This window comes from Mustela nivalis (genome assembly GCF_964662115.1).
Source record: "Mustela nivalis genome assembly, chromosome: 9".
NCBI classification, from domain to species: domain Eukaryota; kingdom Metazoa; phylum Chordata; class Mammalia; order Carnivora; family Mustelidae; genus Mustela; species Mustela nivalis.
Window position 1 is genome coordinate 67,199,636 of NC_139028.1, and position 12,552 is coordinate 67,212,187.

Below are 12,552 nucleotides of genomic sequence, written 5' to 3' on the forward strand. Positions count from 1 at the left end.
TTGTATGTGATTTGTAGAGCCAGCTTCTGGTGGCCAATTCTTGAAGTTCTTGGCCCCAGCTCTTTGGGCACTCTCTTTTAAGCTTCTAAAGCAGAATCTCCTTTCTTTCAGCAGAAATTGATTCCAGCACTTACTGAATCTCTATTAAGTCAGTGTGCCAGGCAATTCAAACTCCTTATACTCATAGCTATTGATTTAAAAACAAGGGTTCCTAGAACTTAGTTTTATAGAAGTTAAATGGAGATAACTAAGGGTGAAACTTGTCTCATACCATCAATATTGATTTTTTTAAATATATAAATTCCCTGAAGGAATAATAAGAAAACCCCCATCAATCTTATTAAAAACTTTGTATTAAAAAAAATGTTTATGTATAATAATTCATGAAATTAAAGCTTCTCTATATTGCTTTTATTAATGCATACTTAAAATAATTGTAATTGTAGAACATTTTAACACTCACAACCTAATGATTGAAGAAAATAAAATAAATAATTCCAATTTGCATATATTTTTTATTGGAAACAAGGAAAGAAGGGTTATCACCACAAGATTTTTAAGCACAAAAATTAATATGTAGGAAAATGAACCAACTTCAAGTAGACAAAGCATTAATGTTAAATTTATGACAGTTACAGGGAGCCTGGGTGGCTCAGTAGGTTAAGCATTCAACTCTTGATTTCAGCTCAGGTAAAGATATCAGGGCCATGACACTGAGCCCCACATCAGGCTCCATGCTTAGTGCACAGTCTGCTTTGACTTCTCTCTCCATCTGCCTCTACCCCATACACCACCCCCACTCATCCTCTCTTAAAAAAAAAAAATTATATATATATATATATATACACACATATACATATATATGCATTCATTTTTTTCATTCATTCATTTCATTCATATATAAAGAGATATACATATATATTATATATGAATGACAGTTATGGAAAACTTATTCATTTGTTCATGTATTTTTAAATGGATAATAAATCAGGGGAATAAAATTTCAAGGCTGTCTATATTCCATAGGATACACTTAAAGACTGATGTGGTATTTTTATCTTAAAAAAAATCAATATTCACACTATACTGTATGTTATATTTTTTCTAATATTTAATAGAAAATGACAATTTTTGATGTCAACTTAACAGTTTTGAGGGAGTGTATACTATTGAAAAATTCTTTTGGAAATTATCTGGGCAAAAATTTTTGAAGACCACTGCTTTGTATTAACACGAGAAGAGGGGTGCCAGAGTGGTTCAGTAGGTTGAGTGTCTGGCTCTTGGTTTCAGCTCAGGATGTGATCGTGAGTTAATGGGATTGAGCCCTGCATGGGGCTGTTGGTCAGCATGGAGTCTGCTTGAGATTCTCTCTCCCTCTGCCCCTCCCCCCACTCTCTTGTGTGTCCTTGCTCTCTCTTTCAAATAAATAAATCTTTAAAAAAAAAATTGAAAGGAAACAAGTATGAACAAGGGAAAATAGTGCAGCACTCTGAAGGTTTTGAAGGATGGAAGCCTTTGTGTGAAGGCTTGATAGATGTGGTAATGTCAAAGGCTCTGAGTGCATCTGGCTAGAGAACTGATGGCTTCACTCCTAGGACAAGGTCTGTGGGTGTGAAACCTGCACAGTGGCATAATGCCTATGCTCAGAAGGTCCTGTATTTGGTTTAATATTCTACTGCCATGTTCTTAAAATCTTAGTAATTTATTCTTGAAATTATGGAAGTTAATGGGACAATGGAGCCTGAGCCTCTCTACCACCATTTCTTACCACCATATTTACATATAACATTGATGATGCCATGTGTACACGGAATACCATGGGCCACTATATATGTAAATTCAGAGAGATACCATAATTAAGGGGGAGAAACAGAGAAAAAGAAGAAAATGAAAGAAAAGGGAAAGTAAGAGAAGAGAAGAGAAACATAAAACTTAATAGATTTTATTGCTACTTTCCTTGAAAATTTCCTAGGGAAATGTTCTTTCCTCATTTCTTTCCCTTTTTTCTCTCTAAGAATGAGCACCATGGATCAAATCTCTAGAGCCAAACAGCCTTGGGTTTTCATAATTAGCATCAGAGAGAGTCAATAAATAACCTCACTTATCAAATCTCTTGATCAGAAGAGGCTGAAAGTCAGAACTAAGCTGAAGACCTCAATGATCTCACAAAAGTGAGGGAAGATCTGACTTTTGAACTCAGATTCCACACTCGGCCCCCATCATTCTCCAAATCACGTCCATCCATCCTGCACAAGAACACAGCTTTCACATCCCTGAAGTACTCTCCACACAGCCCCACACTGGCAGGTGACACCCATCACAGAACCCCAGCTTCAGCACGCTCAACTTGTAAACAAAGGTCACCTGACACAGGTATGTTTTTGAAATCAAACTACAGAAAAAAGAATATGTGCCAGAGTTCAATTATTAAAGTCTAGGTTTCCAAGGCATCATAGTGACCCAGAGCCAAGGCCAAAAGGGATGAATTTGGAAGGATTCCTGCATTCCACCCAGAATGTTCCTCCAGCTCAGTGTATTTTTCACATTTTTCCCCTGGAAAACAACCTTGTTTGGACCTAGGCTTTCTGGTACCTACGTAGAATGTCAGAGTAGCTCACAAAGTAGTGGCCTCCTTATAGTAGTCTTGGAAAATCTTCCTTTGCTGGCAAGAATAGGCTGGGAAGGGAGAACAGGAGAAGGTGGTACTGACTCCAGCTCTCCACTCCTCCACCCATGTTTCTTTCCTCCAGGGCCTGTGGGCATCACTGGAAGTCCCCAGGCAAATAGGAGGAGCTTTCACTAGTATCTGTTTCTTTGAAGTCCAGATAATGAGTAAAGGGTTTGCCACATTAGATACTGATTTTAGAGTTATCTGGCAAGGAAAAGAATTCAAGTATTGGCCATATAAGTGAGGCTACTGTGAGGTGAAAACACCAAACTTTTAATCGGAAGATGAAACAAGATTGTTTCAGAGAAGGGTCATCATTTTATGACAATAACACATTCTGTGGGGCGCCTGGGTGGCTCAGTGGGTTAAGCCGCTGCCTTCGGCTCAGGTCATGATATCAGGGTCCTGGGATCGAGTCCCGCATCAAGCTCTCTGCTCAGCAGGGAGCCTGCTTCCTCCTCTCTCTCTGCCTTCCTCTCTGCCTACTTGTGATCTCTCTCTGTCGAATAAATAAATAAAATCTTTTTAAAAAAATAACGCATTTTGTGATCTGAACTGCATTAGTTTATTTCTCTGAACTTGGACTTCCCCTTGATAAAACAGATGTAGAATAATTATAATACTCTCTATCACTCCAAAATATGACTACAGGAAAAAGAGCTTGCACAAATGAGAAGGACATTATTTTTGGTGTCCAAGCATTTTAATCCTACCATATACCTACGGCTTTCCTACCCCCCAAAAAATCACGTGAAATAAGGAAGCCAGGTGTGTCATTTCCAACTTATAAATAAGAAAATTGAGTATCAAAAATATTGTGGAACTTATCCAATGTTAAATAGTGAATAAACAGAAAAGCTGTGACTAGGATTCCAGGCTCATTATTCTTCATACTTGGAGACTATTCAGAGAAAAGATTTTTCTCAAGGTTCAGCAACATTTTTGTGACAGATTACAACTAACGTTTAGGGGTGCGGGTATCCTACAAAGATTCTGGTAGGTATGGTTGGCGTTTGGAATGTGGAAATCAAAAAACAAACTTTGACTATAGAAAATAGATGAAAATAATGGATTATATGTGATACAGTATTTTAATATTTGGAACAAGTTAAAAACAATATATGTTTTTCTCAGCCTAAACAAGATTGTTTCAGAGAAGGGTCATCATTTTATGTGAATGAACCAAAACTCTGATGTGAGAGGGCAGTCATACAGTCACCCCTTGGATAGAGCCCTTTATTTCCACGCAGAATGGCAGCTTCCAACCTCAGTGATGATGGTCTCCCAGCCACTCTGTTCCTGACAGGGATCCCAGGGCTGGAGTGGGCCCACGTCTGGATTGCCATTCCCTTCTGTGCTGTGTATCTGGTAGCTCTGGCTGGGAATGCTGCTCTCATCCTGGTCATTGTGACGGACAGTGCTCTTCATGCACCCATGTACCTCTTCCTGTGCCTTCTTTCACTCACTGACCTGGCTCTCAGCTCTACCACTGTGCCCAAGACATTAGCCATTTTGTGGCTCCATGCTGGTGAGATTTCCTTTGGTGGATGCCTGGCACAGATGTTTTGTGTCCATTCTATCTATGCTCTAGAGTCCTCCGTTCTTCTTGCTATGGCTTTTGATCGTTATGTGGCTATCTGTAACCCACTGAGATATACAACCATTCTCAACCATACCATCATAGGCAGAATTGGCCTTGCCGGCATACTCCGGAGTATAGCCGTTGTCTCTCCATTCATCTTCTTGCTGAGGCGGCTGCCTTACTGTGGTCACCATGTCATGGCACACACATACTGTGAGCACATGGGCATTGCTCGCCTAGCCTGTGCCAACATCACTGTCAATATTGTCTATGGGCTGACTGTGGCTCTGCTGGCCGTGGGTCTGGATTCCATCCTCATTGCCATTTCCTATGGCTTTATCCTCCATGCTGTCTTCCGCCTGCCATCTCAAGATGCCAGGCACAAGGCTCTGAATACCTGCGGTTCCCACCTCGGAGTCATCCTGGTCTTCTACATTCCTGCCTTCTTCTCCTTCCTCACCCACCGCTTTGGGCAGCACCGAGTCCCCAAGAATGTGCACATCTTTCTGGCAAACCTCTATGTTCTGGTGCCTCCTGTGCTCAATCCAATCATCTATGGGGCTAGGACCAAGGAGATTCAGAGTCGACTTCTTAGACTGCTCCACTTGAGGAAGGGCTCAGTGTGAGTTCTGAGTAGCACTTGGAAATGATAAAGAAAGGTAAGTGAGAAGAATAATTGTCTAGAAGCTTTTATATTAATGGGAGCCTATCATGTGAGGTAAGGGAGGAAGAGAAATAGTCATATAAATTGGAAATGTTGAATATGATGGTGAATGTGCTCCTTGAGCAATTCTGAATTGCCCAGAATGAGATTATATTTTTTTCTGTCATCTCAGTTAGGGGCTATAATTTGTCAAGAAGAAAGACATTCCTGTCTGGAATTCACACTGTACCTCATGGTTGCAATATTCTACTGGGAAGTGAGGTGAGAAACAAAGGGAGAACATTCAGAGTGCATTTGAATCTGAAATCCAAGACTTTGGGCAGTGGCTAAGAGCATGAAAACTAAAATTAAATCAGGGTGATTATGTTTAAATGGTGTCTCCTCTAATTTTTATCAGTTTTGTGCTTTGAGCAAGTTGATAAATACTTTTCTCCTTATTCTGGTTGACTGTTAATGGGGATAATGATCATTTTCAACTCTTGAGGTTGTGGTGAGGATTGACAAACTACTGAATGTATGTAGAAATCTTACAATAGTGTCTGAAACATAAAATGCTAAATACATAAGTGTAAGATGTAAAAGTAAACATCTCAAAAAATGTAACTTCTCAAAACATTTCATTTTTATAACTTATCTAAGTCTTGTAGTATCTGAGCTCACACAATTATAATAACTCATGTCTGAAAGTTAGACAGTACTGGGGATATGATTAGTGCTTAATAAAACCATATTATCTCCCGTTACTTTGCCATAATTTTACCCCTTATTGAGTTTATAGAAGCTTGATTAGAGTTCCAGTACCTTTATGGATAGTCCCTTGTTGACATCAGTAACTGTCTTTTTCAAGTTTATCCTACTTGCAATCTGTTGAAATTTTTGTATGTAAAAATTAATATTTCTCAGCAAAAGCATCTATTTTTGTCTTTGGTGATAACAATTGATTCTAATAGAAGCAGTAGGTTCTGAATGGATATTTTTTTATTGTTCCTTACTTTGAAACAACCCTGTATGCCCCTCAGATAGACCACCTGACTGGAATCCCTCCTCACAGGTGTGGGTCCAGACATAAGGAAACTCTCCTTTGCCCAAACCTGCTCACTTAGGACCATTGCTATTTACATATAATGTAGCATTTATTTCAGGGGTACGGGTCTATGAGTCATCAGTCCTATGAAATTCACAACACACCACACAACATACCCTCTCCATTGTCCATCACCCAGACACCCTATCCCTCCCACCCTCAACAACACCATGTGTTGGAGAGGATGTGGAGAAAGAGGAACCCTCTTACACTGTTGGTGGGAATGAAAGTTGTGCAGCCACTTTGGAAAACAATGTGGAGATTCCTCAAGAAATTAAAACTAGAGCTTCCCTATGACCCTGTAATTGCACTACTGGGTATTTACTCCAAAGATACAGATGTCATGAAAAGAAGGGCCATCTGTACCCCAATGTTTATAGCAGCAATGGCCACAGTCACCAAACTGTGGAAAGAACCAAGATGCCCTTCAACAGACGAATGGATAAGGAAGATGTGGTCCGTATACACTATGGAGGATTATGCCTCCATCAGAAAGGATGAATACCCAACTTTTGTAGCAACATGGACGGGACTGGAAGAGATTATGCTGAGTGAAATAAGTCAAGCAGAGAGAGCCAATTATCATATGGTTTCACTTATTTGTGGAGCATAACAAATAACATTGAGTACAAGGGGAGATGGAGAGGAGAAAGGATTTGAGGGAAATTGGAAGGGGAGGTGAACCATGAGAGACTATGGACTCTGAAAAACAATCTGAGGGTTTTGAAGGGGCAGGGGGTGGGAGGATGGGGGAACCAGGTGGTGGGTTAGAGAGGCACGAATTGCATGGAGCACTGGGTGTGGTGCAAAAACAATGAATACTGTTATGCTAAAAAAATATTTTTTTAAAAATCACTGTTTAAAAAAATAGAAATGCAAAGGAAAAACACAGGTGTATGTATCAAAAAGTTCAGGTTAGAAGGTTATTATGGAATTTGATGTACTGGACATCTTACTGTGATGATAAATAGTTTAAAAATTATCTATATAAAAAATAATGAACCAGAATAGTGGGAACGAGTTAAAAATAAAATTTGTCCTATGAAGTAGTGGTGGTTGTTCTCTTGTAGTCTTTTTTTTTTTTCTTTTTCTTTTTCTTTCCTTGTTGTTTTTCTGGGGTAGGGGCCTGCCACGTGGGTTTTCAGTCAATGATGTTCCCTGAGTTAAGTCCTCTCGCCCCGCTCAAGGGGGTGGGCTCTGAGGAAACAGGTTTTTTTCAGGCTTTTGTTCTCTGGAGGTTTTTATGTTTGTTCACTTTTCTTTTTTTTTCCCTCTCTCCTTGACCACTTTTGATGTTTTTTGTAGGTTTAGAGCAAAGCAATCTGCACCCTGACCCCCCTCTCAGAGAGAAGCCTCAGTCTGGTCACCTGTGGGTGTTGCAGAGTCCATATAAATCCCCCCTTGGTCGCTGGCAGAGCATGTTCTGAGTCACAGTCCGTGGGGATGCAGGATCTTCTGCTTGTACCCAAAACCATGGCAGCAGCGGCTGTCTGGGCAGCTCCTGGCCGCTAGAGAGGTTCCAAGCAGTGATGGCACACTGAGATTTTCCCACTTGCCGGGGCTGGGAGTGCCGGTCTTTCTGGGTCTAAGAACACCAGGCTTGCGCACACCTCTCTTAGGGGAGGTTGCGGGTCGCACGCTCCTGTCTCAGGCTCTGAGCAGCAGGTCCAAGACCACCAGTCTGGGCCTTCACACACCTCTCTCAGGGGAGAGTGAGGGGTGTACCCGTCTCAGGCTCTGTAGCACGGCTCAGCGTACTGCCAGCTGGCAAGGCTCCCAGCCCCTCACAGGAGCGGGACCCCAGGCATTGGCGCGCTGGCGACTCGGGGACCAAGACTTGGTTTCTCCACTGCACTCTCTCTGGCTCCACGCCAGGGGAGGCTGTCCTGGGTCCGGGGACTTAAGCCCCTGAACCTAGCCTCCCCGATTCCCACAATCCCCCCCCCCCAATCCTTTGCTCTTTCTGAGTGCTTTTAACCAGTCTCCAAGTTAATGATGGTCCCCAGACGCAGGGCACTCTCGCTCGTGTTAGGGATATTACTTTCCAATCCGTCACCTCTGGTGGCTCCCTCCCCCTTTTATATATCTTCCGGTATCAGTCCAAAGTTCCCACTCTGCTTTACCTGCCCACTGGCGTCTTCTACCCCTGAAGAGATCCAGACATGTATAATTCTGATCTCAGGCTGATTTCATGGGTGATTGGAGTTCTTTGGTAGGTAATCAGCTCACTTTAGGGTACAGTTTGAAACGGCGCCTTCTCCTACTTCCCCGCCATCTTGTCTCTGTTCAAATACTTTAAATGGGTAATGATGAGCTGGAAATTTCTAGGGCATAGAATTTTCATAATATAAATTAAAACTTATCATATAGGACTTCTATTTTTAAATGCCAATATTTACAGTATACTAGATATTAAAACTTTTCTACTCTTTGAACTTTTAATGATAATTCTTAGACTCAACTCAAAGTTATGAAAGGGGAATGTAATGTTTTGAAAATTCTTTTAGGAAATCATCACATAAAACTATTTTCTAAAGATTTATTTACTTACTATTTTAGAGAAAGAGAGTACATATGGGTGGACAGGGGCAGTGGGAGATGGAGAGAAGATCCCAAGCAGATACCAAGCCCAGTGCTCCTAGTGCATAATCCACTGAGGGGCTCCATCTTATGAACCTGAGATCATGACCTGAGCCAAAATCAAGAATAGGATGCTTAACTAATGCAGGCAACTGGGTGTGACAACAACATAAAATTTCTGAAGAACATTAAATTGAAATAATTTGAGAGGAGGGAGGTATGTTACAAGGGAAGAGAATAGTGTATGCTGAAGTCATAGAAGAAAAATCAGTTAATCCTGGAAGGTGCTTTCACAGAGGGAATCTTTCATGTAGGGACCTGATGGATGGCTGACGTTCAGGTATCTGCAGGGGTCTACCTAGAGTATGGTTAACATTTCTTACCAGGTCTGATTCCATGGCAAATGAAGGGGACACTTGCATAGAACCCATGCAGAAAAGGACACTATGCATTCCTTAATACTCTATGGTCACCCTCATGAAATTCATTTCATTTTTGAGCTTGTGTTTTGTAGGTGAAGCCTATATTGCAACAATGTATGCATGTGCTCACCACCATTGTTTGCTGCCCATGAGCACAGAAGTCTGATGAATTTAGAGTGAGAGGAAGTTCAGAAAAACACACAAAATAAAGAGAAGAGAAGAAATGAAGGAAACAAAAGAAAAGAGAAAGAAAGAGAGGAGAAGGGAGGACAAAACCTAAAATAAAATACACCAGAAGTTTCATTTCCTTTTTCCTAGAAGAGTCATCAAGGAAGATTTTCCAAAATATTCCTCATGTTATCAATGCTCCTTCTCATTCTTTCTCTCAAAATGTGCATCACAGCCCAAATCCCTGGAGGAGGCCAATTTGGTTTACACTCCTGAGCATCACAGACAGAGGCAATAAATAAGCTTGCTTATGAAGCCCATTCACCAGCAAAGGCTGAGACACAGAGCTGAGCTGAAGACAATCACTGAGCCCTGAAAACAGAGAGCAAACAAAGATCAGACGTTTCAACCCAGATTACACATTCAGAACCTTCTGGAAGTTCCCTCCTACCACATCCACCTGATCCTGCACTGAAACACAACTTTCACCTCCTTAACTAACTCTGTGCATTCAGATACCCACCTCTTGCACAAGCTGTCACTCGGGCACCCTCTGCCCACACACAGCTTCACACTCAGCACACCCTCTCACAGAGCTCCAACTTCAGTGGGCTCCAACTGCAAGTGTGTGTCTTCCATACAGGCATGTTCTTCAAATCCGGTTGCCCAACAACTGTGTTCTATGACAGAACACAGAGTTAAATTTTGGGGGTCTAGGTCAGAGATGGAGACCTCAAAGGCCAGACCTGAGACCGTTTCCAGAGGTTGCTCCCAATATGGACCAGAGTGGCACTCCCTCAGTATCCATATCCCATTATTTCCTAGGGGGGAAAAAAAAATTCTAACTCTGCTCTAACCATAGGTTTTCTGTCCCTCACATCCCAGATGGTCACAGAGTACTAGTACCTTATAATTCCACTTGGAACGTTCCTTAATGGGCTAAGAATGGGCTGGAAAGAATAGGGAAAGGAAGACAGTAGCGATTCCAGCTCTCTGCCCACCACCATCCAACCCTCTCTCCCCACTGCAGTCAAAGCATGTGTCAAGTCCAAGCCCAAGACCTTCATCAGTGAAAGTCTCTATACAAATACGAGGGCCTCCCTAATTCTCTTTACATTTGGAATTCAGATAATTAGGAAAGTGTTTGCAGCCTTATGAATTGATGAGAGAGGGGAATTCAGATATTGGTCATAGTCATGGACATCTGGGTCAGGTGAAACTTGAAACTCGAATCAGGACCCCTAATTGCAGGACCCTCTGCAGTAAACATGCTTTGTGATCTGGATGACATCAGTTTACTGATCTGGATATTGTCTCCCTTCGATTAAGGGTGCAAAGGATTATGACACTATTTTCTCCAGAAGGGTGTTAGTAGATAAAGAGCTTGCCACAAAAGGGGGCAATGATTTCGGGTGTCGAAATTTTTTTTTAATATTTTATTTATTTATTTGACAGACAGAGATTACAAGTAGGCAGAGAGGCAGGCAGAGAGAGAGAAGGAAGCAGGCTCCCCACCGAGCAGAGAGCCCTATGCGGGGCTCGATCCCAGGACCCTGGGCTCATGACCCGAGCCGAAGGCAGAGGCCCTAACCCACTGAGCCACCCAGGTGCCCCTCAGGTGTCGAAATTTTTAACTCATACATACTATTTTAACTTTTAAATTTTTAACTCATACATACTCTGCTGGCCATGGGTCTGGATTCAATGAGGATACCATCCTCATTGCCATTTCCTATGGTCAACTATAAACTTTGTGAAGGTAATAAACCATATGATGTGATTTCAAATTGAGAGTTGGAAAAAAGAAGTCCCAAAGAGGTTGTGGGATTATTCCAATGCCACATAAGGAACAGATGGGAAAGGAGAGAATGATTATAGAGTCATTGATTTTTTTTTTTTTCAAATTAAGACAGGCCAAGAAGTAGAAGATTTATTCTCAGTCACAGATCAATTCTGTTAGAGTATCAGGACCAAAATTCAAGTTTCCTAGAATCCCACACAGGTTTCTTTTAAGTAGACGATGTGCTTACTTAAGGGGAATGTTTTTGAATAGTAGCTAGCCTTCCACAGCAAAACCAGATTCCCTTCCAGAATATCTCTACTGTGTCCCAAGGACAATAATTTTCTGCCTTGATCTGCCTCTGTCATCCCTTGGTATGCTCATCTAGCCTGAGTATTCAGCCATCACACTGCTGGGTGTGCAGGACCTCTAGCTGCCTTTGCCACAGTACTGACTGCTGTCTCTCAACTAGACTGTCTGATAGCATCTTTAAGATTCTTGAACAAGTTAATAACAAATAATTTTCTCAGCCTAAAAAATATTGTCTCACAGAAATATTATCATTTTATGTGAATGAACCAAAGAACTGATGCGGCAGAGCAGTCACACCATGACCCTTTGTATCAAGCCCTTTATTTCCATGCAGAATGGCAGCTTCCAACCTCAGTGATGATGGTCTCCCAGCCACTCTGTTCCTGACAGGGATCCCAGGGCTGGAGTGGGCCCACGTCTGGATTGCCATTCCCTTCTGTGCCATGTATCTGGTAGCACTGGCTGGGAATGCTGCTCTCATCCTGGTCATTGTGACGGACAGTGCTCTTCATGCACCCATGTACCTCTTCCTGTGTCTTCTCTCACTCACTGACCTGGCTCTCAGCTCTACCACTGTGCCCAAAATGCTGGCCATTTTGTGGCTCCATGCTGGTGAGATTTCCTTTGGTGGTTGCCTGGCACAGATGTTTTGTGTCCATTCTATCTATACTCTGGAGTCTTTAGTTCTTCTTGCCATGGCCTTTGATCACTATGTGGCTATCTGCAACCCACTGAGACATACAACCATTCTCAACCATACCGTAATAGGCAAAATTGGCTTTGCTGGACTTGTCCGTAGTGTGGCCATCGTCTCCCCATTCATCTTCTTGCTGAGCCGGCTGCCTTACTGTGGTCACCATGTCATGGCACACACATACTGTGAGCACATGGGCATCGCTCGCCTGGCCTGTGCCAACATCACTGTCAATATTGTCTATGGGCTGACTGTGGCTCTGCTGGCCATGGGTCTGGATTCCATCCTCATTGCCATTTCCTATGGCTTTATCCTCCATGCTGTCTTCCGCCTGCCATCTCAAGATGCCAGGCACAAGGCTCTGAGTACCTGCAGTTCCCACCTCGGAGTCATCCTGGTCTTCTACATTCCTGCCTTCTTCTCCTTCCTCACCCACCGCTTTGGGCAGCACCGAGTCCCCAAGAATGTGCACATCTTTCTGGCAAACCTCTATGTTCTGGTGCCTCCTGTGCTTAACCCAATCATCTATGGGGTTAGGACCAAGGAGATACGGAGTCGACTTCTGAGACTACTTCAATTGAAGAAGGGCTCAGTATGA

General features: G+C 42.3%; 2 protein-coding genes across 2 annotated transcripts; both read left to right on the forward strand.

Annotated features, from left to right (window-relative positions):
• Positions 1-3,919: 3,919 nt before the first annotated feature.
• LOC309840112 (olfactory receptor 52D1-like) lies at positions 3,920-4,876 on the forward strand (the record flags this gene model as incomplete). Its single annotated transcript, XM_082682181.1, has 1 exon — positions 3,920-4,876. One exon carries the CDS (start codon positions 3,920-3,922, stop codon positions 4,874-4,876), a length of 957 nt encoding a protein of 318 aa, XP_082538307.1.
• A 6,719-nt stretch (positions 4,877-11,595) lies between these two features.
• On the forward strand, positions 11,596-12,552 carry LOC309840116 (olfactory receptor 52D1-like; the record flags this gene model as incomplete). The annotated part of the gene is made up of 1 exon (XM_082682185.1): positions 11,596-12,552. One exon carries the CDS (start codon positions 11,596-11,598, stop codon positions 12,550-12,552), a length of 957 nt encoding a protein of 318 aa, XP_082538311.1.